The 27,343-nt window shown below is 49.7% G+C and overlaps 1 protein-coding gene across 3 annotated transcripts in view; it reads left to right on the forward strand.

Moving 5' to 3' along the window:
• Positions 1 to 27,343, forward strand: part of SCFD2 (sec1 family domain containing 2) — a 434,949-nt gene that overhangs the window by 398,033 nt on the left and 9,573 nt on the right. For 2 of the 3 annotated variants that reach the window (XM_072748999.1, XM_026016505.2), the window contains exons 6-8: positions 2,290 to 2,435; positions 14,813 to 14,947; positions 25,984 to 26,103. In XM_072748999.1, the coding sequence (XP_072605100.1) occupies positions 2,290 to 2,435; positions 14,813 to 14,947; positions 25,984 to 26,103 (401 nt within the window). The remainder of the gene's footprint in view (positions 1 to 2,289; positions 2,436 to 14,812; positions 14,948 to 25,983; positions 26,104 to 27,343) is intronic. The other variant, XM_026016506.2, reaches the window with a different exon arrangement.

Consider the following 27,343-nt stretch of genomic DNA (forward strand, 5'->3'; position numbering starts at 1 on the left):
CTAAAAACAACTTCTCCCTATCAGAATCAACAAGCGTCTCCACATTTCACACCCATTAGGATCAATCAAGAAGATAATGACAAGCGTTGTTGAGGATGCAGAAAAAAATTGCAACCCTCTTCCACTGCTGGTAGGAGTGTCAAACGGTACGGTCACTTCGGAAAACAACCTGGCGATTCCTCAAAGGGTCAAACACAGAGTTACCAACTCTCTGGCAACAGTACTACTCCCAGATATACAGTCAAGAGAAATGAAAAATGTAGGTCTACACAAAACCTTATATAGATAGAGAACCAGCAGCGTTATTCATGATAGCCAAAACGTGAAAATATCCCAAATGCCCATCAACTGATGAACGCCTGTATAAAATGTGGTGTAGCCATATGGCGAATGTTAGTCAGCAATAAAAAGAAATGAAGTAGTGATGTATACGGCAACCTGGATGCACCTTGAAACCAGTGTACTAAGTAAAAGAAGCCAGTCCCAAAAGATCACATATTCTGTGGGTCCATTTATATGAAATGTCCAAAAATGGTAAATCCATAGACACAGAACACAGATCAGTGGTGTCAGGGCCTGGGAACAGGGTGGTAAATGGGCGTGACGGTTCCAAGAATGGGCTTTCCTCTCTTGTATTGTGCTGATGGTGGTCGTACAACTATGTGAATACACTAAGAGCTACTGGATTATACGCTTTCATTTGTATGGTACATGAATGACACCTCGATAAAGCTGTTCCCAAAAAAGAAAACAGGCTCTGGATCCAGGCCGTTTGTGTTTAAGTGCCTCTGGAAGGGGCAACATGGGTGGCTCAGGGGTTGAGCATCTGTCTTTGGCTCAGGTCGTGATCCCAGGGTCCCAAATCGAGCCCCACATTGGGCTCCCCGCAGGGAGCCTGCTTCTCCCTCTGCCTGTGTCTCTGCCTCTCTCTGTGTGACTCTCATGGATAAATAAATAAAATCTAAATAAATATGTAGATGAATGCCTCTGGAAGTTCTGGTGTCCTGTGACAGGGATTCTGGGTGCAGGTACTGTATTTGGAAAGCTATTAGAGGAAGCATGGTCAAGAAGTAGGAAAGTGAGCCGGGGAAGGAAGGAAAACCAATAAAGGTGCATTAATTAATTAGTGAGATACCACTGGGGACAAGTAGGTCTCCATCCTTCTGGGACTGAGCAAAGGCTTTGGAGATGGCAATTCAGAATTGTCCCCCCAGGGAATGAGAAGCTGGGTTGTTCCTACGAATGCCGACCTCCTAGGACTTCCAGCCTGCCCACACAAAGGCAAAGCATGCTTCCACAACCAGAGGAAGCCCACGGACAAGAAGAGAGATAGAGACAGAGACAGAAACACAGAGACAAACAGAGAGACCTGCAGAGTCAGAGTACGCAAGAACTGTTCCCCAGACCTATGGGTGGTGCATCCAGGGTGACGAGGGGATGTGGGCAGAGCATTGACAGCACCTGCTCACAGGGTGTTACTTAACCACTCTGAACCTTGGTTCCTGCGTCCTTAAAGTGGGGGAAATAATAGCTCCTATCTCCTAAGGGTGCCGTGAGCATTAATGAGTTAATGTATCAGAGTATTAGAGAGAGCCAAAAAAAAAAACAACTCATCTTGGATCTTGATTTTTTAAACTTCTGACTTCTCCATGATCATTTCTCTCCTGAATGGGCTTCTAACAAGATAGAGAATAAATCTGGCTATTATAAGTGTCAAAGAAAAATAGAATTGTTGCCGAGAATAGTCTTCTTATTAGGCCCTCTTTGTGTGTTATCAGCTCTGAAGGGCTGCCTTTTGAAATACACCATATGCTTTGTTGGCACATTAGGCAGATGCCCATCCCAGCAAGATCTGTTCCTGGAACAGCTCTATAACCTCCCAGTCTTGCTCTTCTATTTTATGGAAACCGCTGGTGGGATTCAAGCAAGAGAGGTTCATCACAGCACTGTCTGGGACTTTCCTTTGTGTCTCTCCCTATTTTCCCACATCTCTGTTCTGAGGATAGTCAGACCCTAGCGAGCTTTCTTTCTGTGACGCTTCTACAGTGTGGGGCCTGAAGCCAGTGGCTGCCATCCCAGGCAATTCTGAGTTCTACTTCTGTCAAAGGCATTTACCTGTAGTACGTTTCCTTGCTCATAGATGATTAAGATGGCCCCGCTGGGGAACAGCCAGGGTAAAATAGGGTTAAAAAAAAAAATCCAACTGTGTTACATGGAGCTCCAGCTGTCATGATTAAAACTTATTTTAAAGATTTGTTCACCCAAGAAAATATCTCTGGATTGTTTCAGGCTGTGACTCTTCAATTAAGCTGACATTTCACAAATCCAAAATTGCTGTGGATGAGCTCTTTGCCTCGCTTCGGGATATCGCTGGAGCTCGGAATCTCATGAAACAGTTTAAGTCTGTGTATGTTCCTGGAAACCATACCCACCAGGCAAGTACATATGTTTTAAAGTAACCATCTAATCTGTGTTGTAGTTTTAGGATTCAGAGACTGAAAAAAAAAAAGGTTTCCATTATGGCCTCTCTACAATGAGGGATTTGTTCTAGATGAACTCCAAGCCTCCTTCCAGTTGAGAGATCTGGGTTCGCCTGAGTCTGAAAGCCTCTTGATTCATTTGCACCACAGGCTTGATGCAGGGAGATGAGCACTGGACTGGGGGCCAGCCACTGCTCTGTAGCTGTCACATACTTATTCTACAATCTTAGGCAAGTCCTTTTGGGCCCTAGTTACTGTGGGTGCTGGTGAGGATCTGGCCTGTGATTCCCAGGCTTCTAGATCTAAGCAGTCCCAAAACATTCTGAACAACTTGAACAAAATTACCTGATAATACTGTGGCAAGAAAAAAAGAAGTATGTGACAGCAAAACCTTTCTTATTTGACATCCGCCCCCACCCCCACACCCTCATACTTGCTAAGGGCAGTGGGGGAACTTTAGAAGAGTGTTTTGAACAGTGATTGGGAAGATAGTATGAGAATCCAAGGTTAAAAGCTCAGTGATGGGGGAGGGGCCACAAAGACCCAAAGGGAAGCTTAAGGAATGAAGAAGAGCTGGAGTCATTGAAGCCGGACCGTGCCTATTGGACAAGGATGGAGACAGAACTGAGGTTCCTGGTGGCCAAAGATGAGCGCTGAAGGAAAAACAGATGTTTCTGATGGGAAAGCTCATTAGTGGAGTGTGTGCAAGCATCTTCCCCTTCGTCTCCCCATGAAATCTAAGTAAAATCCACTCTATTTGCTACAACTGTTTGGGAAGCTGAGTGTGCTGTTAGTGGGGACTCTGCCATAGTGAGGGGCTCAGCTTCAGGAAGGATGCTGGTGCTTTAAGCTGGGCATGTAGACAGGAGCTAAGGCTATCTGCTACAGCTAGCAAAATCCAGACTCTTCCTCCCATACAGTCTTACAGTAGCCGATACTTGAAGAGTGCTCCCACATTCGGCTTGTGCTTTGATCCTCACAAGAAGTAAGCCAGGGAAGCATTATTACCCCGAGATCCAGGAAGGCCAGGTGACATGCCACAAACACGCAGGTGGCCAGGGCCAGATGCAGGGTTTGGGCTCCCAATACAAAACCTCCTCCCCGCCATATCATGGATTTCATGGAGGCTCTAGAAATACTGGTTGATGGTCCAGATGGGCATCTGAAATCACCCACCAACATATGAAAGACCTTGGAAACTGGCTCTCAACTTAGTAACATAAATTCCCATCCTTTGCTCAATGACCTGAGAACACCATCACCACAAAATACAGACAAAATCACTCAGATCATTCATCATATGTAGTTTGGTCACTGAAAAAGTCTCCAGTCTTAAGTACAGCGGCATGGACTAGGTCTAGGAGACACAGAACTGGTGGTTTATGATGAGATTTAGACCAAGGAATGTCAAGAAGGAAGTGGCTGCTATACTTGATAAAGTGCAAATAAACCACTAAGGTAATAAGCTTTTTTCAGTTTTGTGACCATTGTGACTAGTTTAGCCAGATTCACATAAACATGCATTAGCTATAAATCTCAGGCATGATAAGGACGATGATAAATTTCCTAGACTTTATCTCCCTGCTGCCAACACTGTCATTTTCTGGACCCCAGAACCCTGTTCTGTGGTTATGGCCTTGGGAACCCTGTTCTGCGGTTACTCCCTTACAGTGAGTCAATGCCATCAACCCATTCACTGAAAATCCTAAATGTCAGTGAGTGGGAGATAGGGGCGAGCTGGGGAGTATGTGTGTATCTTAAGGGGATTTAGTAAATGATGATACAAACACATGCTGTGAAATGCTGTGAGACCATTAAAATGAATGAGATGACCCCAAATGTGCTTAGCAGGACTGTATGTGAATCCTTGGCTGAGGCTCCACTTCTTGGAGAACTCAAACCAAAACAGAGGTTTATGATCTGTTCAATGAAGAAAAAAAAAAAAAAACAACCATGTAGATCATTCAAGTATTTTTCTATCTTCATTTAAAAAATAAAATAAAAACTATATGGTTATGTACATTTAGTAAGTCTTTAAAAATTAAGGAAAACTGTATAATGGTTACCCTGTGGGGGATGGGAAGGGTTGGAAGGATGAGGAGGAACTCTGACCTCCTGCTTTGTATTTATGTGGATAGAGAACGAGTTTTTGATGATATCATGGGTGATTTTTACCTGTCTGGGTTTTTTGATAATTTTTGAATTTAAAGTTTTTCAACCATAGACGTAAGCCCAGCGAGGACAGGAATTTTGACTTTTTTTTTTTTTTTTTTTTTAATTTATGATAGTCACACAGAGAGAGAGAGAGAGAGAGAGAGGCAGAGACACAGGCAGAGGGAGAAGCAGGCTCCATGCACCGGGAGCCCGACATGGGATTTGATCCCGGGTCTCCAGGATCGCGCCCTGGGCCAAAGGCAGGCGCCAAACTGCTGCGCCACCCAGGGATCCCAGGACAGGAATTTTGATCTGGTCTGTTCACTGCCGTGTCCTCAGGGTCTAGAGTGGTATTTCCCATATAGTGAATGCTTAAGGAATACTTGTTGGGGCATCTTGAATGCAGTACATATATTTTCATCATATATTAGAGGATTTGGGGGGATGCAAAGTATGTATAATGAGAAAGAAATAAATGTTGACATTAGAGTCAGAGTCCAGCTGTGTCTAGTTTTGAGGATGGGCCTTGACTGGGCAACTCTCTAGGTATTCTCCCACCTTGGTCCTCAGCCCTAAGCCTCCAGGAAAAATAAAATAAAAATTTAAAAAGTGTGCTTTCTATCTAGCTCCGTGCTATTTCTACAATGTCTAGTTGAGATGTTCTGGGCTCCCTGGGATACCGAGGAAAGCACTAGCCCTGGTCTAGCTGCAGATTCCTATTCCAGCTCTGACCAGTGCCGTGAATTCCCAGGGCCCCTACCTGCCCCACTCCCCCTTCTAGCACCCCTCTCCTCTCTCACAGCCACTCCCGTTACCCCTGCTAGCACCTGAGGCACCTCTTCTTCTACCTCCGTCCCTTTGCCCTAAAATTTAGGAAAATATGTCAGCCACAGCCACAGGCCAGAGAGCAGACCACTCTCAGCATTTCAAGGAGAACATGATTTCATGCAAGAAATTAACTACATATAAAATCTCTGGAAGAGCTGGAGGAGTGGGATCTAGACTGCATGTCTGGAAATGACCTCAGAAGGGCACTACAGACCTGGCTCTTCAAGGGAACTGGTCCCACTGCTGGCTGCAGCCAGGAGAGTGGGCATGATGGGGATCATGAGGCTGCCACTGAAGCTTTCGACTTGCAGAACATTCCACCAAAGCTGGACGCAGCACCCATGTTTGTCACCATGGTGTATCTGTAGGGCCTAGCTCGGTGCTTGCCACCTAGTGGGTGGGTAGGTTGGTGGATGGATGGATGGATGGATGGGTGGATGGATGGATTGAAGGATTCTGGACTAGGAGTCTTATCCACAATGGCATTTCTTATGCTCTTAATTCTTAGTGAGACAGAGGTTAGCATGGAGGTTAACAACCCAGCAGAGCAGCATTGAGTTCATAGGTCCATAGGCCCACCAACTCCGTGCCCTGAAGCAGGTTACTTCACCCCTCTGTGCCTAGTTCCTCGACTGAACGAAGGAGCTAATAATAGTAGTAGCACCCTCATAAAGATGCTCAAATGATTGAGTAAATGTGAAACTCTTAGGACAGGAGCCGGCGAAGACAGCACTGGGTAAGCATTAGCTGTAACAGTCACAGTGACGACAAAATAGGCCTCTTTTTCGTCCTCTCTTGTAGCATTTCACCTTCTCCTTTGCTGGGAGATGGGCCACATCGAAGGGGAATCATTCTCAAGCTGACTGTACTGTTAGCTGCTGGGTATGGTAAAGGTTTACAGCTGACGCCCGATGGTTTGGAAAGGTTGTGTTTTTCCTAGACTCTAGTGAGTGGAAACCTAAGCCCCGGGTTGGCCTGTGCAGCAAGTCTTCTTATGCTTTTGTTTCTTACTGCGAATGTTCCAGTATAATGGGAGGCTTCACCTCCTCCCTGAACGCCGCAGTGTTTGATGTGCAGCTTTCCCCGAGCCACAGCATCAGGAGGATATTAGGCCGACGTCTCAGGGCGAAGAGCTTATGTGCCCTTTCAGACAAAATGCTGTCCGACTCTTGCATGACTTGCTTTGGCAGAAGTCTCAAAGCGCTGTGCCGTGCTGTGCTGGAGAAGACTGGCCACAGATGCGTACTGTCTTGGGCCTCTGACAGGCTGAGCAAGAGCAGTTAGAACCAGCAGTGCCCAGGGAGGCCCGACTCATCTGGTGCCTGGTGAAATGTGGCTCTCCGAAGGGTCCTGTAGGCCCAGGCTCTTCATCAACAATCCCCAGCCCTGGCTGTTCCTTCCAAGCTCTTTTCTTTTTCCTCCTCCTGATTCTATTTTCCTAACTCCAGACCTGCTAGTGCCCCTTTTGAAAGAAGCCAACTCAAGATGGGACTACAGTGGGGGCCAGGACACTTGGCTCTGTCCAGTAGTCCACTTCTAACTGCCTAGGTGAACTCTTGCCAATTAGTTCAAGGCTTTGGACTTTGGGATTTTTTTTTTTTTTTGCTTTTTTGTTTTGTTTTTTTGTTTGTTTGTTTGTTTTGTTTTGTTTTTGATATTGAAGGCAAAGGGACTACACTCAAATTTTTACCAAGTAATCTGCTGGTTTGAAGGAAGGATGGGTAGATGGATGGATAGATGGGTGAACAGAGAGGCAAGTGAACCACTTTTCAATCTGCAGCTCAAACCATTTCCTTTAAGAAGATGAAAGGGGGAAAAAAATCAGGGCTAGTATAGCAAAAAATAAAAATAAATAAGCCACAGAACAGTCAAAGCCATCAACAGTTTTGAGCAGATGTTTTTTTCTGTACAGTCATGGATTGAGACAAAATGAATGCTCTCTCTACAAGTCTGGTTTTCCTGAGGACTTGGTTACTTAGAGTCAGTCTTGCAGAAAAGGGAGTAGCCTTTTCAGTAATCGGGCCGAGAGGGTCCGTGGCTGCCCAACACCAACCAACAAAGCCAAGGGCAGCAGCGCTGACTGATGAGATGTGGTTGTGGCAACAATTGAGATTTTCCTGGAAACTGGTTATCTTGGACCATCATGAAGGTGCACCAAATTCAGGAAGATGTTGGAGTTAGACTAGTTTCTAGAAACTGTCGCTGACTTGCGTAGAATGTCAGAAACTGCTGCTGTACTCGATACCTCTATTCAAGAGCTAGAATCAGGCCAATAAAAGAATCTTTTAGGCCTACCATCATCTCATATCCACCACAAAAAGAGTAACCAGAGACATAGACACAAATATTCTGTTCTTCATAGTTTGATTAAATATGGTTATTTTTAAAAGCCTAGTTTGTTCTGGAAGGGATACTGGCCATTTAAAGGAAAAAGAGAGTTTCTGGTAAAAGATCAATCTCTTTTTGTACTTTTTCACATATAATACCAACCAGGGACCTCGTTAGGCTCTACCAAACCTTCAGGCTATCCTCATGAGACTGTCGTAAAGGGCCGCATTATGATTTTCATGGTCCTACTCATTTTGCCTTTATGGACCCCTTCCTCCATTAAAAAAAAAATTAAAAATTATATTGTACAATTGCATTGGTACAGAGACAATATTATATATCAAAACATTATATTTGACCTAAAAGTTCATTTTTTTTTTCCTTCTGCTTTTAAACTAATACATTTCCACAGACCCCTAAGAGTCTTGTGGGCTCTAGGCACTGTGCCTTCTGTGCCTAATGGATTAGTTGGCTGTGTGGTCAAAGCCCCCACTTGGCACCAGTCTGCCTGGGACAGGAACAGAGCTAGCCACGAGCAAGCAGCAGGCGTTTTCCTTCTAGTCCTCGAGACCGCTCATGGAATAGTCCATGCAGTTACCCAGGAGTTCCTCGACTTAGGTCCCAAGGTAACAACTCAGAAGTGAGAGAACTAGACTCATTCGTGGGGGAGGGTTGGGGGTGGGAGTCTCCTGGCTTAAAAACTTCATATCCTATAGGAGCCAGTTTTTCTAGAACAATTCCACGGACGTAGCTTCCAGCGTTCCTCCAAGGGACGTGCCCAGCTATGCAAGAGTCATCAAAGCCCAAAGCTCTGGCTTTCTGTCCAATATTTAAAGCTCTCCCCAGTCTAATGCAATTTACTTAAGCAGGGGTCATTTTTATCATAAGCCATCTTGCCTGGCTACAGTTTGACATTCTTCTCTTATCAGGTTTCCAGGGAAACAGAGCTGGAAAGTTAACCAAAGGTCAAATTCTTACGCAGAAGAAGGGAAAAGGGTTTAATAATCCTTTGCCTATAACATGCAACTTGCCACTTAAGGAAATAATCATATTAATGTTTCAATGCAGACTCTACGGTGTGGCTGTGGCAGAGACAATCCATATGTTCCCCAGACTCCCATTTTCCTTGTCCTCCTGGGCACAGTTAGACCACAATTTCCAGACTCCCTTGTGGGCAAGTGTAGGTTTGTGACTAACTCTGGCCAATAAACAATGGGTAGAAGTGGTACAGATCGCTTTCAGGCTGAGCCCATAAAATCTCTCTGTAAATCCTCCACGCTCTCCCTCTTTCATCATCTGCGGATGAGGTGCAAAGGCTTCCGTGTGGGATTCGAGTGCCCTAGATGGTGGAGCCACCCGATAGAAGGAGCCTGGGGACCTGTATGGGGGTGCGGGCCAGAGACCCCCCCCTCCCATGGGCAACACACACCAGATGTGATGTAAGCGAGGAATAAATGACCAACAAGAAAAGGAAAGGACAAATTTGCTTGTGTTTTTAATTCCTCACCTCCCTACCCCCCAAAGGTGAACTGACAGAGAACATTTGATTAGGAAAATTAAATTACTCTGCCCAACTCTCTTAATATTGGAGTAAACCACAAGCTGATCCCCCCTCCATTCCTCCCTAACACATAAGGAAAATGTTACGCAGAGCACTAGGGGGGGGACATGGGCCTCCCCGATCACCACCTTCTGCATGATCCTTTGCTGAGAAGTGGGTGGCTTTTGGCTAAATGGGAAATTCCATGACAGTCGGAGGGTTTCCAGCTAAGAAGCCATTGCTGAAGCAGTGCATTCCAATCAGATTTCAGGGACATGATTCAGGACACAAGGCGATCCAACCGAAGTGGCTGAGAGGAAGGAGCCAAGGGTTCTCATCATTAAAAACCCTAATCGGAAAAACTAAGAAATGTGTTTGCTAAGAAGTCGTGAGGCCAGTACTACTTTTATGCCTGAGAAAGCCTTTCCCAAGCTGTGCTCTTGAAATGGACGATTATTTCGTTCTGCTGTGCTTTGTTGTTTTAGTAAAGAATTAGAGGTCTTCTTCTGTATATTGAAGTGGGAAAACCTGTCGACGTCTCTTTAATAAAATATAGGGTTTAGTGTACTTTTGATTATAAGTAAAAATAGAAAATAAAAGAAAAAAGCTCAGACTGGCTTTAACAAGAAAGATAATTTATTGGATGCTGTGACTTCAAAGTCAAGAGAAGGGACGGCGTCCAGTGGTGAGGAGCCAGTGCTGGGGTGATGTGGTGGGAACAAGCCGGGAAGAGCATGTTCCCCATTGGGCTTCCTGCCTCCACTATATCCCTCTAGTGGCCCCTGTCAGCAGAGTCTACAAGTTGGCTCTGCCAACCAGAGCATGTGCGGTTTGCTGAGTCCCGGCCGCATCGCAGAACTAAGTACAGGAGACAGGGTTTGGAGTTGAGACACAATAGCTTCAACACTATCACATCTCTATAGAAAATGATTTTTTCAAAATTGCTGTCCAGCGAAAAGATAATCAGAGTGCAGCCAAGCAGTCTAAGAAATGAGTATCACGGAGCTGGGTCAGGCAATTAATTAACGAAAGCATTGATGTTACTGTTCTGGATTAGGTGATGTGTTTGTGATCTGTTGTTTTCCGTGTCGAAGTTGTAATTTCTTTTCCCGCTCTAAATAAATGTCACCTACCTACTTAAAAATAAAATAAAATAGAAAGGGAGACAGAACATGAAGACTCCTAACTCTAGGAAATGAACTAGGGGTGTGGAAGGGGAGGAGGGCGGGTGGTGGGGGTGAATGGGTGACTGAGGGGGGCACCTGACAGGATGAGCACTGGGTGTTATTCTGTATGTTGGTAAATTGAACACCAATAAAAAATAAATTTGTTATTAAAATAAATAAATGAATAAATAAATAAATAAATAAATAAATAAATAAATAAATAATATAAAACAAAGTTCAAGGTATTTCCAAGTTGTTTGAGCTGGATCTTATCTTAGAGGTCTAGCTCTCTGTTTTACAAATAAAATTGTAGAAAACCTCAAAAAAATAAAATAAAAAAGATTTACAACCTTCTCCAGTGGCACAATGATGACAAAATCCCAAGAATGAAGGGATTAAGGGACTGGCCCTTCCAAATCTCTGTTCATCCCCAAGGGGCACCCCAGCTTGGTGGGTATTTTGTACTGGGTGCTCCGTTGCCCAGAGCTTAGCAGAAAGTGGAGCAGGGCAGGGGGCAAGATCCCCAGTCCCTCCACACTTCCTGCTTTCCCCTGCCCGCCTGCTCCGCCCTGGGGAGGACAGTCCCACCACCCCCAGCCTATTGCTCCTTGCACAGGGCAGGTACTAAGTCTAGTATTTTAGCCAGATTATAGACTTTTCCTGTGTCTGAGCTCCTACCATCAACACGCTCCTCCCTTACAGGAAGTACATCCTATAGCCAGCAACAGACCTTGTTGTGTTTTTTGTAGGTTGGGGGACCTACTCTCTGTCCTCTCTTAATCAGTGTAATTCTCTCTCAGCCTCAGTGTAATTCTCTGGGGTTCTGCTCCAAGTTACTCTATATAACCGCATATAGGCTAATAAAATAAATAAGTGTAAGCTCCTGGAAGGAAGGCCTGGCCATTTATTTATTTATTTATTTTTATTCATTTTAAGTGGGCCGCATGGCTAGCCAGCATGCAGCCCATCACAGGGCATGAACTCATGACTCTGAGATCAAGACCTGAGCTGAGATCGAGAGTTAGATGCTCTAGCCACCCAGGCACCCCAAATTTCCTTATCTTCCCTTTGCACTTTGTATCAGTTAGAATTTCGTTCGGTCGCCATGTGTAACAAAGATCTGAAAAATAATGGCTTACACTTAGGAGGGTTTGTGCTGGCATGTGAAGTAGGTGGCTTTATAGTCTGTCTGTGTTGCGGTTCTGCAGCCCCACCAGCCATCACCAGCCTAGGTTGCGTCCAGCGCTCTGCTCCAGCCTCGCTAAGGAATGACCCTGTTTCCCATATGGTGGCTGCTGGCACCTTGGGCCCCACTTCCATGTTCTAAGCAGTGGAACAGAGAAAGGAAAAGAGTAAACTCTTCCCTTTTGAAAAAGGAGATTTTTCAAGCTCTTTTGCTTATATCTCATTGTCCAGAACCTAGTTATGTGGCTGTACCCAGCTGCAAGGAAAGCTGGAGAGTGCAGACTTGTAGCCAGCGGGTAATGTGCCTCCCTAAAAAAAATTAGATTCTATTACTAAGCAAGAAGTCGATGGATATTTGACAACAATGCTGGTAAGGTCGCAGACTATTGGCCAAAGGACTTCTCTTTGGGGAGCAGTTTAAAGGGATTAAAGTTTAAATTGAGGGTAAATGTCCAGAAAGGCTGAAATGATAGAGGGGCTCTCAAGATCGCTTACTCAGAGAAGATGATGTGCAAAAGTCAGAGGCCATTCCGCGACCTCGGTTTTCTTTAACATCAAAAATATTTATTGGATTATTTTAGGATTCCAGAAGTACACCTGTGAACTGTAGAACATTTGGAAAAAGAAAAAAATAATGTCCCCGAGTCCCAGAACCTAGAGGTAGCCCTAATTAATGTTCTGCTGTGCTTTATTTTCAGTCTCATCCATGCGTAAAAAATTTAATTTTTAACAATTGTTTAAAAAAAAAAAAGATCATTCTTGCTGTTTGCAGTGGTGTTTTAACTGTTTTTGGCAAAGCGATATATTGAAGTCTTCCTCCCGCCGTGGAACCTTGTCCTGCCCTCCAGTCCACGATCACTGCTCACGGCCGTCTCTGTAAACACATCACAGTTTCTCTTTGGTACAGTCCAGCAGATACAGACCTCCAAATCCCCGGTGACACATGTTACACGAATGCCAGCCCAGCACACACACTGTTCCTCACCTTGCTTTTTCCGCCCACACTTTATTCCGCACCCTGCTTTTTGCCAGTTCCTGTGGTGGGATCCCATTTATTAAACTGCTCCTACCCATGGGCCCTTGAGTTGTTTCCAGTCTTCTGCTATGACAAACACTAAAGGGCCTTTTATAGGTCTCATCTGCATAGGTTAACATATTTACAGGACAGATTCCCAAAGGTGGAATTGCCAGGCCAAATGCACTTGTCATTGTGATAGGCGGGCATTGCCCGCCACGCCGATTGCAACAATTTGCACTCCCACCAGCAATATATGTGAGGGTCTGTTTCCCCCACGGCCTCGTCAAAAGTGCATGCTTTCAAACCTCTCCATTTTTGCCTATATGATAAATTTTAAAAATCTATCTTAGTATAGCTTTAGCATGGGGAAGGTTGAGTCATTGTATTTGCCTTTTTTTTTTTTTTTAATTTCTGTCTTTTGAAGATTTACCTGGGAGATCTCTGGGGATGCAGTAGTCGGTTGGTCTAATAAACAAGAAGGCTGCACCTCTCAGCTGAACAGTTGCTGTTTCTCCCTGCATCTTATCCCTCATAAAGGCACATTCTAGCTAAACAATTGTGGGGGGGAGGGTGTTGAGGGTTATTTTGTCTTGTTTTTTTTTAAGATTTTATTTGAGAGAAAGGTAGAGAGCACAAGCAGGGGGAGGGACAGAGGGAGAGGAAGAAGCAGACTCCCGCCCCAAGCAGGGAGCCTGATGCAGGGCTGGATCCCAGGGCCCCAGGATCAAGACCTGAGCCGAAGGCAGATGCTTAACTGACTAAGCCACCCACTAAGCCACCCACGCACCCCTAATTGTGTTTTTCTACGGTTTTATTTTTAAGCAATCTCTAGGTGCCACATGGGGCCCAAACCTACAACCCCAAGATCAAGAGTCACCTATTCTTCCGACCAAGCCAGCCAGGCACCCTCTAAATAATTGTTTGTTATTTTGATGGTTTATATCCTGCTTTATTTCTAAAATATTCTAAATAAGCAAGTTGGAATAAAGGGGAAATAAGAGTAAAAAAAAAAAAATGACTGTAAGGAAAGCCAGATGAAGTCAGTTCACCCAATAGCCTCAGCACTAGCTAGAGGCAGGTCACAGGTTCAGCCAGTGCAAAGAGGCAAAGAGTTGAAAACATCAGGGCAGGACTCTGTTGGGACCTGGCTTTTGTGAGGCTGTGATAATCCTCAGAGGGTGTGAAGAGGAGACGTCCCTCCTTCTTTCAGCATTCGGGTTCCAAACTCGGGTGCCCCATGGGACCAGAGAGCAGAGACAGCAACGGGACTGGGAGGAGGGGTGAGTCAGCTGATGGGGAGGGAGGAAGAGCTTGGTAGGAAGGAGAACAAGGCAGGAGGAGTGGGGACCATGCGCAGGAAGTACACTGGTCAGGAACAGCTGCCTCCAAATATTATCTAAACATGCATGGATGTAGCACCATTTATCAAACCGTAGGAGCTGTACCGAATCCACATCAGCTTAATTCTACTGAAATTCTTATGGTACCATGTGGCCTGCTTTTTCTAAGCCCTGACCTTGGTCAGATTCCTGTTTGGCATCTTGGCTTTGTTTTCTGGCCAAGTCATACTTGGAGTTGAGCTCTATAGAGGAAGAAGGGATTGCTTTGGGCTTGGATCGTGACAATACATCCTACGAAAACATTCCAGTTCCTAGCAGAGGGAAGCATAATTCTAAGAATGTTGAGGAAAACTGGAGACCATCTTCATGTCTGTGTCAAATGACGATACTTTGCTTTCCAGTTTTCTTCATCTATAAAATCGTCACTTTAAACCCAGATTTTAAAAAGTGGTCCCACCAAAAAAAAAGAAAAAAAAGTAGTCCCACTAGGATTATAGCCCCAGTAAGAGACATTTGCTTATAGAAGGGGGTAAAAACAAAAAAATAGCATTAGGGCATTAGGGTGAGATTTACTCAAAAAAAAAAAAAAAAAAAACAATGTTGTTATGTTGTTATAGTTGGCTTTTCATACACACAGATACACACAGAATCATAGCCACTGCTCAGTGTCAAAATAAACTTGTTTGGCCTCATTGGGTGCAGATAAAGCTATCGTCTCTCCAGACAAAGCAAACAAACCCTTTTACTCACAGCACAATATTTTGTCTTTCCAGGCATCCTATAAGCCATTGTTGAAGCAGGTTGTGGAAGAAATATTTAATCCTGAGAGGCCAGATCCGGTGGATATTGAACACATGTCTTCAGGCCTCACTGATCTCCTTAAAACTGGATTCAGCATGTTTATGAAGGTAAAGTAACCATGAAGAGGTAATCCTGATTGTAATGCTCTCTTTGCTGGGCATGAAAATGCTGGCACCCCGTTCACCTTGGTGAGGATCCTATAAGATAACATCGGTGTTCTGGGTCCTCTGAAATCAGGTGCAGTCTTTATTTAACTTTGGTTCTAAGCAGCCTGACCTTCCAGCCTTATATGGCTTCCTTTGACCTAAGCACGATGGTCTTTTTTTTTTTTTCAATCAATATATGAGGACATAAGCAAGCCCCCTGGGATAGCACTACTGCAAACTCTTCTCCTCCAGACCCACATTCTGGCTTCATCCACATACTATTCACAGGTCTTAATGATGGTCTGTTGCTCTTCATTCTAGAACTTCTGTAGAATAATGAATAACTCTGCTTAGTCATATGACTAACATCACCCCCAGATCCCTTTGGAAATGACTTTTGTTTTAGCCCGGCGGGCTCCCAGGTGACATGTGCTAGACTTTCCCCTGGCCGCTATCAAGGGTAGGTCAAAATGATGGAACAGTCTTTGCCTTGGGGATGAAAGGACGAAAAGTACACAAATGAGATCTATTTTTAACTCACTATAAAGTTTCTAAATTTAAAGGGATCTAAACAAGATTATGGACTGGCCTCCCAGTCTATGCCAGGATTTCAGTTGTAATAACTCTTGGAAATAACAGAATGTTTTGCCTACTTCAAAGCGTCTTTGAAATCATGAATTAATCTACATAGAAGATCTGGTCTTTCAGAGTTCAGTAAATGCATATGCCAGGAAAACTGGTCCCCTGGAAAAGCCAGAGGACAGAAGGCAGACGATCAAACTCGAGACAAAGCAGTAAACTGGCTGGGCGGGGGGCGGGGGGGGCGGTTCTCCTTCCTGCTATCTCTGGTTAGCAAGTCAAGTGGCTGCTGGATGTTCCCCTTCCTTTTTTTTTTTTTTTTTTGGTAAATAATGTATTACAGATTGGCTTCTTAAAAGCGTGTGGAGGCTCCTGTGTTGCATGGAAGCCTGAGGTGTCTGGGAGCCCTTCATGGTGGCTACATCGTGTAGAAACTTCCAGGCTAGACATGGTCTCCAAAGCCTTCTCCACTTGAACACCCTCTTCCTTCCTTCCCAGGCTTGGGCTTCGCCCTAGGGTGCGACTATAATAACAAGTGTGGACTTTCAGGCCCTGGCCAGCGAGGCCTGGGGCTAGCCCAACAGGCCACACATGCTTCCCCGCTCAGGCTGCTGCCTTCACCGTCAGCCAGGGGCCCGGTGAAGGCTCAGGCCTGCACTCCCAGGTGCAGAGAGGCACAGTCCAGACAAGGTGAGGCCTCCGACCCGCTCCTGTCCAGCCATGTGCCACAGACACTGCTGTTTCCTAGCAAAAAAGGATCCAGTGACCAAATATGTCCAGGAAACACTGGATGAAGCAACCAATGAAATTGCTTCCTTCTGAGGGGACAGTGCCCTTAACAGGCCGATGGACTTTGCAGGTGTCCGGCCAATGTGGAGCCTCCCCTGTCGGAACACACCAGCCTGCGTTTTCTGGTACTGTTCCGTGAATCGTGACACATCACATTTTTAAGTTAACCCTTGTACACTCTGCAGAGTGTTTTCTGCAGCTCTTTCCCTGATCAGAAGCTTCGCTGTCCTTAGGAGGGTTTTGCCCAGGATGGTGTTTGGAGCCATCCTGGTCTGCTGTGTGTCTCTGCCTTCATATCCCTGGAGTTAGAGCTTGTGAAGAAATGCCCTGGCCCCTTGAGGCAGATCTCCAAAGGAGATTTCCAAGTAATGCATTTCAGGAAAAGGGGGGAATTTGTGTCTTCCCGGCAGCTGTCAGAATCCATCCCTCAGCCCCCAGCTGCCAGGCATCTGCTCTCAATTGCCAGAGGATGTCATCTGCCTGCAGGGGGTGGGAAGTGTCTCGGTGGGCTGGCCACAGAGCCCTCCCCACCCCAGCACCCCAGCGGAGAGTCATTTCAGTCTCTAGCTACCTGGGCTTCCGTGGCTGGCTCTTCCTACCACACCATAGAACTTGTAAAGGAGCATTACCTCTGGCTCATGTGTTCAGGGCTTGAACAAAATAAATGGATAAATGTAAAGAGGAACAGTCAGTAGGGCTTCAAGGGATAACTGCCAGTTCCCAAGGAGCGATGTCTTTGAGCTGGAGGGAAGCCACCAGGAAAGCGTGTCTTCTATTCTTTTTTAAGGCCCATGGAGAGAAGAGGATGCAAGACACGTATCCGAGATTCTCTGCACCAAACCAAAGCTCTGTGAGAGGGAAGTCGAGGCCACTGAATTTTGCCTTTAGTAAGTGGGAACGTCACTTGCATCCTACTACTGCTTGTTATCATCTCGTTCCCACATTGCGCTAATGGGATTCCCTCTATAAAGACTGTCCAGAGAAGCCTTCCATCCCCACCTGTTCTGGTTATCTCTTGCAGCGTAACAAGCCATCCCAAAACACTGACCTGACGTACTGTCGATCACTGATTTTGTTTATGACTCTGCACTCTGGGCAGAGCTCGACAGGAAAGGATTCGCTTTCAAGATGGGGCACTTACTGACCATCAGCCGGTGGCCCAGCCTGGCCTGTGAGCTAAGGGACACAGTTCCCCTCCATCGGCCTGAGCTTCCTCCCAGCACGGCGGCTGCATTCAGGGGCGAGCGTCCTAGGAGGAGCCAGATGGAAGCCTCAGAGGTCATGCAGCATGCCCTCCACGGTGCTCTGTTGAAGCAGTCACATACCCACTCGGGTTTGAAGAGAGACGACTTACTCTCTTCCTCTTGGAAAGGGAGCAAGTGCAGCAGGAGCAGAAATGTTTGTCGTGGCCACTCTTGGAAAACACAGTCTGCGTTCGCTCGGCCTGAACCACGTACCTGGCTGTGCAGCCTGACAGGGCGGTGTGTGGCTAATTCTAAGAGTTATCCCCCCAGTCTAGGGGACAGAAAATTCACTCATGCTCCTGACCTGGTTTGAAAACAAATCCTCCCAGAAAGCCTTCAGTAATGAGAGACCTGCCTGTCTGCCATAATTTTTTTTTTAAGCAATATAATCTCAAAACCAACCAACCAAACAAAAACAAAACAAAGCCTTCCTGCGTGATGAGACACTGCAGGACTTTGCTCTGGCAGGATCAGTGTGCCAGGCCCTGGAAGGTGGAGCAGACAGGCTGGGGAGAAGAGTGAGTGAGGCCACAAGACGGTTCCGGGACAGTGTTTCCATCAGCTACATGCACTCCTCACGTGAAGGATAGACTTGTGTTTAGCCACAAGCAACTGTGGGCTTCCAAGGGCAGTGCCCTTCTCGGGGGTTGGGGGTGGGTGGCTCTTGAACTGGAGAGAAACAGCTTTGGAAGAACCTGACATTCTTCAAAGAACCAAGCATTTCTCCAAGAGGCTTCTTTCTGCACGGAGCACCTTGATCTCCTTACAGGAAAGCGTGATAGTGATCTCATAAATAAATCGAAACATACCTTACCCCTTCTCACTTCAACGTTAATTTAATTTAGAACTAGCATGTCTAATGGGCAGCACTTTTAAAATGCATCTCTGGAATGTGTGGTTTGGGTTTCGGTCTCCTGAAAATAATATATTTTATATCTACTCCATGTGTTTGGCCCCCTGCTTGTTTTGACTAAAGGACATGATTTGTCAAGATGTTTTCTCTGCTGGAATTGGCATGAGGAGGGTGGGTTTTATCTAATGAAATTGCGTGAGGCCTTTTCACCTCCTTTTATACATATTTTTTAAGAAGGTTTTGGTTTATTCCTGTCCATTTCCTATGTGGCCACGCTTAATTGGGGAAAAATAAAAGATTTGTGCAAAAGACTCAAAGAAGACCAGGCTCTTGCCTCTGGGCCCTTCTCTGAATTGATACGAGAGCTCCCTCACCTTGGGTGCATGAGGGGAGATGAAGCAGCTTCTCAGCAGGCCCTGAGAAGCTGGTAGTGAGAGGGGAGCAGAATCGAAACTCTCAGTTTGCAGTAAAGGTGCCAACCAAGTGCACAACGTTATGATTTATTGTGGACCATTTATGGTGAAGACCAAGGAGGGTCTCGGGGACCTCGGGACAGCAGTATGGCGAGCAGCAAGGATTGGGACTGAGAGCTGGGAAGCCATCAGGAAACCCAGCAGTTCTTTGGGATTTGCTCTGGCCTGCACAAGATGCACACAACAGCGGCCAGCGTAGAGCAGGTGCTCTGTAAGCGGCAGTTGAATGAGTGGCTGGGTAGCGATGCCACAGCCTTCGGTTCTTTGCCCGAACCTCATCTATCTTAGGTCAAGTCTTGACTCCCATGGAAGGGTCTCAAATTGGCCCAACCTAGGTCAGCGGCCCTGCCCCAAGCCAGTCAACTGTGGCTGAGGGGCGGGATCACATGCCCCCACACCACCATTGGGAGCCCACCCCACAACCATGAGTGTAAAGGAGGCCATTCACGTGCAGGTTGGACAGACAGACACAGGCGTGCCTACAGCCAGGGGTGAAGGATGCCATGGCGATGAAGGCAAAAACAACGAGCCTCAGGTGATATTTGCTGTCAGGTCCTTGGACTGTAGTAAGAGCCAGACGTGCCTGCAGATCATCTAATCCAGCTCTTCATCGTTTACGTAAGAAAACAAGCTAGAGAGGTGACCCGTTGGCCCCGGTCCCTTATACTTAATGGCATTTCTGACAAGAAGAAAGCATGTCAGCATTTGGTGTCTCTTGAGTAAATCAGCACACGTCCTGGGATTCCTGTTTGCGACACTCTTGGAAAACACAATCTGCGCTCGGCCTGACTATGCCCTTGGCCATCCAGGCCGACGGGGCAGGGCAGCAAGGCCACAGCCACTGTTTCTATTTTCTTCTCCCTAACTGTGCTCATCCCGTGAGGTAAGGCTTGATGCGTGTCTAACCCCAGCTGAATACGACCCATAAGGTCTAGTGAGGTGGATTGTCACGGTAGGATTCATTAAGCAAAGAAACTTGGGTCGGGCAGCCTACGGACCTTGTCTGCCTGCGAGCGGCCACGGAGAGTCTCTTCTGTGCGCTCGCCACGGTGGTGGGCAGGGAAGACCCAGAGACCAACGAGGTGCCCCACCTGCCACGGCTGAGCTCGCCTTGTGTGGCACGCAGCTAGCTAGGGAGACAGACAGGAACACGGAGGACCATGGGCAGGAGCAAGAAGCCGTGTGCCAGGCCAGACGGAAGGGCACAGAGGAGGGGGAGCCAGGCTGCAAGCCGGAGAGAGCTCCCAGGAGAGTGCAGTGCCAGCAGGGCAGCAGGACTTAGCAACCGGGAACCCAGGCCTGGTCCCCCGAAGGAGTTGCAGGTAGTTCCCAAAGGCTGGGGCTGAGGATGCACGTAGGGAATGGAAGCATAGGAGGACAAAGAGAGAAGCAAAAGCCAGATGAGGCCAGGCTGGACGTGGAAACCTTGACCCAAACGCCGAGGTGCCCTTGAGTGGTTGTTAGGAATGTATAACCGGTTTGTATGTTAGGGAGGTGGCCCTGAGAGTGGCGCGTGGGGGGCGGCATGGCCAGGGCGGCACCAGGCCGGTGCGGTGAGGAGATCCAGAGCTCAGGCAGGGCCCAGACGCAGTGCTGGCAGGTCCCACAGGACCGGCGGTTGCTTGGATGTGGACACCAATGAGAGGACACCGTCTGGGGTCATTCACCTGGCGTGGGGTGACCGGGTGACCGGCGTCAACATTCTCTCGGACTGAGAAGCAGGAATGGAGAGCGAGATCACTGACTGGAGAGCTTAGCTCTGCAGCTCGGCTCGGCCTGGGGGCCAGCGGCGCCATCTGGGGCCGTGGTACAAGGGAGCCGAGGGCCGCGGGCAGCGGCTGGGCCACCGTCCGGGGCTTAGGAGGAGAGCAGGGTCCAGAGCCCGAGCCGTCGGGGACCCGGCGTGGGGCAGGTCAAGCAAGCCGAGCCCTCCCAGGAGAGTCCAGGGACACGGGAGAGATGCTGAGGAGGCTCCGACGCCGGAGGGGGCAGTTTCCAGAAAGAGGAAGCCCTGCACGGCAGCAGATGGGGCAGGGAGGTGGAGCGGAACACAGCGGCGCGGGCGACTCCGTGAGGGGTCCCCCGGGGGCCTGCTAACTGCCCGCAGCTGCTAGAGAAAGAGGAGCCCGGCCGGAGGAGATGACAGCGGCTTGCGGTGGACGGGCCTGGATGTCGGGCTGGGCCCTCCAGGTAACCGACTGGGGGACTTGGGACCAGAGGCCCCTCGGCGCGCCCCGTCCCCATCTGCGACCCGAGCTGAGAGCGTCGCCTACTTGCAGAGTCGCCCTGATGCTCCCTCCTCGAGTCATGCCCGCCCCAGCCCCTGCTGTCCTGTCCCTCGCACACTCCCTTACCTGTGTGCTCGGGGACTTTGTCATTCTCCGTGACCGAGAGAGAAGCGCCACCCCAGCAGGGAGTGTCGTCCGTCCTCTTTGGCGTCCCCGACACCACTGAGGCCCAGAGCCGGCCACCCTCAGCCGCTCTCACTTACGGATCGTGGATGGATGAATGACTGAGTAAGAAGCGCCACACCTGACACGCGCTGTTTGGTGGCAGTGGCCGTGCTCCGAGTTTCTTTTGGGAGAAAAGCCGTCGCCAAGCCACCTTCAGAGTCGGTACAGCTGTTCCCAGGGCCGAGCGCGCGTTGAGGCCTGAGCTCCTGTTGCGCTGTCTCCGTTCTCCAGGGCTGGAGGATGGGGGCCCGGCCCTGCCTGTGCTGGGGGCACAGCGCAGGAGTCACACGTGCAGCGAGATTCCCGGGACTCCTGGACGGGGCCAGAGGACACCGTGTCCGTCCGAACCAGTCAGGCCATCAGGGAGCCTCGGGGCGCCCACGGCTGCACAGAAGGTTCCCACAGCCTGTGCTTCAGAGGCTGGGTGGGCGGCGGGGGGAGACAAGCCGCCCTCTCTGACGGGACCCGCGCCTGACATCCCAGCCAGCGAAGGCCCGGAAGGTGGAAGCGCGGGGAGTCTGACTCGCTTCATTCATCTGGGCACTTGCGATGGCACGAACAGCGCTCACCTCCTTCATCCCCAAGGTGCCTCACACTGTGAACTCGCAGACCCCCAGATTCCAGACGGAGGGTGGGGGCGACTACAGGGAATGTGTTACTCTGCTGGAAGAGACTTTAAGAGACTCCACCTCCCAAGGGCCTGCCCACTTGACATGTTCTAGAAGGAAAGTCCGATATCAAAACATAAACCTGAACAGAAACCAAAAGAGCAAATGGCAATGCGCATGAGGGGGACCCTTTTATTTGTGCCAACCCCAACATGCCCCCAGCTCCTTGGCCCCAGGGGCCTGCTCCTTGTTGTTACTGCTCTTTGCCTCCTCTTCATCTCTCAGGACATCCTCCCAGGATCCTCGCAGTGCGCTTCAGAGCCCAGGCTCTTCCAGGAAGCACGAGTCTTTGGGAACAGACTGTAGCACTTGAAGTTCTGAAGCCAGCTGTTTTGGTTCCAGGATCAAGGGAGAAAGTGATCTGCAGGGCTGGGAGGAACCTCAGGTTAGCGACTCAGCCAGGATAAATCACACTGGAAGCAAAGAAAGACTTTCTCAAAGATCCCTAAGAAAAGGAAGCGCATCTCCAGTTGGCCTGTGGGTCTTACTCATTCGTCCATCCATTTATTTTTATTCACGCAACATTTGGACGAAGTTTACCATAAGCAAGGTCTGTGCTCAATGCCCGAAATACCAGAATCCCAAGATAAATATGATCTGTGCTTCCCTTTCAGTAGCCCAGAGTCTAGAAGAGGAGACAGGCAGGTGTATCCGGGCAGCAGTGCAGTTTGACAAGGGCCACGGTGGAGGTGTGGTCGTCTGCGGGTCCTGAGATGGTGAAAGACACCTCTTCAGAGGAGAAGGGGGGCTTTAACTGTTGAATAACTGCAGGACCAGGGCATGGACAGAGGCCAGAGCACACTGGTGTGGTCCCAACCGGGGCCTGTGGGCCACGGATCTTTCCCACTAACATGGAGCTTCTCCAGGGTTCAGAGAGAGGGGAAAAGAGCAAAGTACAACTTCGAGTATCGGAAGTCAGGGTGGTAGTTACCCTTGGTGAGGTCGTGACCAGGGTGGGGCGTGAGAGGGGCTCCAGGGTGCCAGCTTCCTGTTTCTTGATGGCTTCGTTTACTTTGTGAAAGTAAACCAAACAGAACACTGTGATAAATGCATTTTCAGTGCAAATGTTCAATAACATTCAAACACCCCACGTACCCTGCAGTCGGGCATGGCTCAGATTCTCACGAATGGCTCCAGCTAACAGCAGGCGTAGAAGGTGGAGATAGAGACATGAAGCGAAGCCACGCTGAGACAGCCCTGGATGCCGAGTTAAGGAGTTCGAGCTTCATCCCCAAAGACTCACGGAGGGAGCAAGCACGCGAAGGAGCTGAGGAGTGTTTCAGAGCGTGGCCTCCGGAGCTTGGCCCCTTGTGCCACAACTGAGTTACGGTGTGAAAACTTGAAACTCGCCACCTGCAAAATGCAGCCATGGTTGTGTTTGCCCCCAGAAGCTATTCTGAGGATTGAATAAGATAATACGCAGGAATATTTAGGAGAGTGCTCACTGCAGGTGACAAGAAACGTTCGCATTTTAGAAAGCCTCCTCAGGCAGGAACGAGGACAACGGATGGGGGACGGCCAGACCAGCACAGGGAGATGACCCAGGAGGCTGTGCCAGTCATCCAGGGAAGACAGAATGAGAGCCTGGCCGGAATAAGGACAGTGGGAGATCTCAAGGAGAGGTCCACAAATTTGGGGGAAGGGAGTTTACAATGAACAGGCTTGACCTGGGAAATGAAAGGGAGCAAAGTCCAAGGTGACTGTCAGGCGTCTGGCTCAGGGCTCTGTGAGGATGGTGATGCCGTTAGAAAGTCAACATGAGGGGCGCTTGGGTGGCTCAGGGGTTGAGCATCTGCCTGTGGCTCAGGTCGTGATCCCGGGGTCCCGGAATCGAGTCCCACGTTGGGCTCCCTGCATGGAGCCTGCGTCTCCCTCTGCCTGTGTCTCTGCCTCTTTCTGTGTCTCTCATGAATAAATAAATAAATAAAATCGAAAGAAAGAAAAAGAAAGAAAGAAAGAAAGAAAGAAAGAAAGAAAGAAAGAAAGAAAGTCAACATGAGGAATAGACGTGGCAAGATCATGCATCCAATTTGGAACCTGTTGAGTGTAGGTGTCCTGGGGACAGCCAGGTGGGCATGTCCATAGGAACTCAGTAGAGGTGTTGGAGCTAAAGACATAGATTTGAGAAGGATAGAAAAGATTGTTGAAGGCGAGTGAGTAGGTGAGATCCTTCGGGGATGATGTATTGAGTGAGAAGGGCCAGGGACCAAAGATAGAGCCCCTAAGGAGCATGAAGTTTTAAGGGACAGACCAAGGAAAGGAACCTGTGAAGAAATGTGAGAAGAAACGATGAGAAAGGTAGAGGGAACAACCCGCGGAGAGTGCTGCTGGAGTAGCCAGGCAGGTGTCGCCAACTGTGACAGATGCCACGGAAATAACCCGTTAAATGAAGACAAAGCAGTGTTCACTGACCCTACACAGGATGGCCGTGGTGACTTCGGCGACAGCTAGTCCGGGGGCACAGTGGGACGCAAGCAGGATTGTCCCGGGTGTGTGTCCCGTGACTTGGAAGAAAGCAGCCAACAGATGCCGTCCCGGGGAAGGGGAGCTAGAGGGCAAGGAGCTGGAGGGGAATGAGGAGTCAGTCTTTTCCTAAAGATCACAGTTTCCAGGATTCACCACCGCCCGTTTTGGAGAAGGTTAGATCTCGGTCTCGATCACCCCACACACACACACACACCCCCCATCTCTCTTTCCTTCTCTTCCTCTCTCCCTTCCTCCTTCCTTTTTTTCCGTTCTGAGTCCCTTCTCCAGAAGCCAAAGAGTAACTTCTATAACGGGAAACACTGAATCTATTACCTTTCTAAGTATTTTAAAAATAAGATGTTGAAAATTGGGTATGTTGAGGCAAGGAAGCCAGAAGAACCCAGCTGAGAAGGGAGTTGGAGCAGGGCCAGGAGAAAGGGCTTGCCCTGGGCCCGCTGCCCCCCCCCCCTTCCTGGGGTCTGTCTGTGCAGGAAGATGGTTTGGGAGTGAGTGTGACTGAGCAGATACAGTCCCTGCCTTTGGGGACCCTGCCTCGGCGGCGTCACAGCCTGTAGGGCCCACTGCTGGCTGAGGCGGCCGTAGGGGAGCTGGCCCCGCGCTCCCTGCGGTGATGCCCTGCGAGCTGTGTCCTGGCTGCGCCCCAGCCCGGTCCACCCGGCGGGCTTCCACCTGCCCCGGGAACTTGGGTTCTCGCCCACGCTGCCAGACCCGCGCCAGCTTCAGGTAGGGCTCGGAGCACACGGTCTTCAGAACCTCCCTCTGTGGCCTTCGGTTAGTCCCTGAGTGCTGGTCGTTTCGCCACTTCCTGAGGGGTTCTGTGAGTCATTCTTCCATTAGCATATAGGACATCACAGGGTGGGCCATCCCACACGGTGAGGCGCTCAGCTAAGGTTGGCTCGCGAGAGGGCGAGGGCGCGACATCTGCCCTGGACATGAGCTCCCCGGGCAGGTGCTCGGCTCGTGCGTGTCTTTACCCCTCCGCCGCCAGCTGCCTCGGGCTCTGGCCGTCCATCCGTCCCACAGACATTCACTGAGCACCTCCTGGGTGCCAGAAACTGCACGAGGTCAGCCGAGAGTTCGGGGGTGAGCCAGATCCCGGGTTCTGGAAGCGGAGACGGCCAACGGGGCAACGAACGGACGAGCAAATCCGATAACCACAGGCTGTGGCAAGCTCCCGGAAGGACGAGCTCCGTAACGGATAAGGGGCCTGCTTGTGCTCCGACCCGAAGGCGGCCAGGGAGGGAATAATCAGTTGCCCCTCGACCTCAGCGTTTCTTTCCATAAAACCATCCAAGGGGTATCACGAGGTGACGGGGTACGGGTTGTTCACGTCGGCTGCAGTAGGGGGTGGCAGCCCTGGGGGCCCCGGAGGGATGGGGACAGGGCGCCCGGCCGCACAGCGCTCTCTGCCCCGACCCAGCCGCTGGAGCCCACCCCGCTTTGTTCTGCAGGTGAGCCGGCCTCATCCCAGCGACCACCCTCTGCTGATCCTCTTCGTGGTGGGCGGAGTCACTGTCTCCGAAGCCAAGATGCTCAAAGACCTCGTGCCGTCCCTGAAGCCGGGAACCCAGGTACTGGGACCGCTGGGGGCGCAGAAGCAGGAGGGTGGCCGCCGAGGGCCCTTCCTGCAGCTTCCCAGCGCCTCTCCCCATCTCCACCTTCCTGCTCCCACCCCCTCCGTCTGCCCCAGGGCCAGCGTCCTCCTGATGGGGAGGCCCGGAGGAGAGCTGTCCCTTACGGTCCTCGCCCGCCTCTGGGCTTCCAGCTGCTGCCATCCTGAAGGGCACGTATTCTCTAGTGGCCGGTCAGCTCTTGATCACTCAAGAGTTGCTACTGCTTTCCAGGCTCCAGATACCTGAGGGCGACTCCCAGGGACCACGTCCCCACCGTGGCACCTGGAGGGCTGGAGGAATTGGGGGAGGCACGTCATCAAGGCAGTGACACACGTAGGTAGGCTCTCTCTCTGTCTCCTCCTGCCGGGTCCCGCTCATCCCCCTCGTAAGTGGCCCGGGGTCAGGAACACAGACCCCTCGCTGGTACAGCTCTGCCGTTGAGCAGCCGGCGGATGTGGGCGAGCACAGGCTTCGGTTTTCCCACGGAGGAGCCGGGCTAGGGTGGCTGCGAGCCTTAGACGAGGGAAGGGGAGAGAAGGCACTGCCAGCTCGGTGGCGGCCGCACGGCTCTCGCTCTCCATAAAGGGGGGCCACCCTTCGCGTCAGCTGCTTCTGGGTGTGACCGAGCACGCTCTGCAGGAGGAGATTCGGCTGCTGGCACGACGCTTGGGGAGCCCAGAGAGGCACCCCGGGAGCAGAGCCCCTGCCCTGCCTCCGGAAGTTCCATCTGTCTGGGGAAGCGGAGCCTGTCACGCGGTAAGAGGTCAAGTCCTCGCTTGTGCAGGCTCCCCAAAGCAGACCATGGGACAGGGACATGAGAGCGGGTGGCTTACATGGGGGATGACCCCAGGAGGCGGAAGTGAGGGAGTCTGAAAAGACAAGACACTGGAGAAAGGAAAGCCGGGGAAGCCGAGGCTCCGTGCCCTGGGGGCCCCGAGGAACCCGGACGACACGCCCCAGAACCGTCCTGCTGGAAGACAGGGGTGTCCGGAGCATCTTCCCATTGAGCCTCACCTCCTGCTCCCCACCTGAGACTTGCCTTTGGGGGCCGGTCTCCAGCTCTGTGCCGCCTCTGCAGGCAGCTGCGTGGCCCTCCAGGGTTTGGAGAAAGTGGAAGACAAGCAGGGGCCGTGCTCTGGGTCGCACGCAGGGGACTGTCCATCAGAGCCGCACGGCATCCGGAGGGGGTTCCGGGCTG

The sequence above is a fragment of the Vulpes vulpes genome, chromosome 2 (assembly GCF_048418805.1).
Source record: "Vulpes vulpes isolate BD-2025 chromosome 2, VulVul3, whole genome shotgun sequence".
NCBI classification, from domain to species: domain Eukaryota; kingdom Metazoa; phylum Chordata; class Mammalia; order Carnivora; family Canidae; genus Vulpes; species Vulpes vulpes.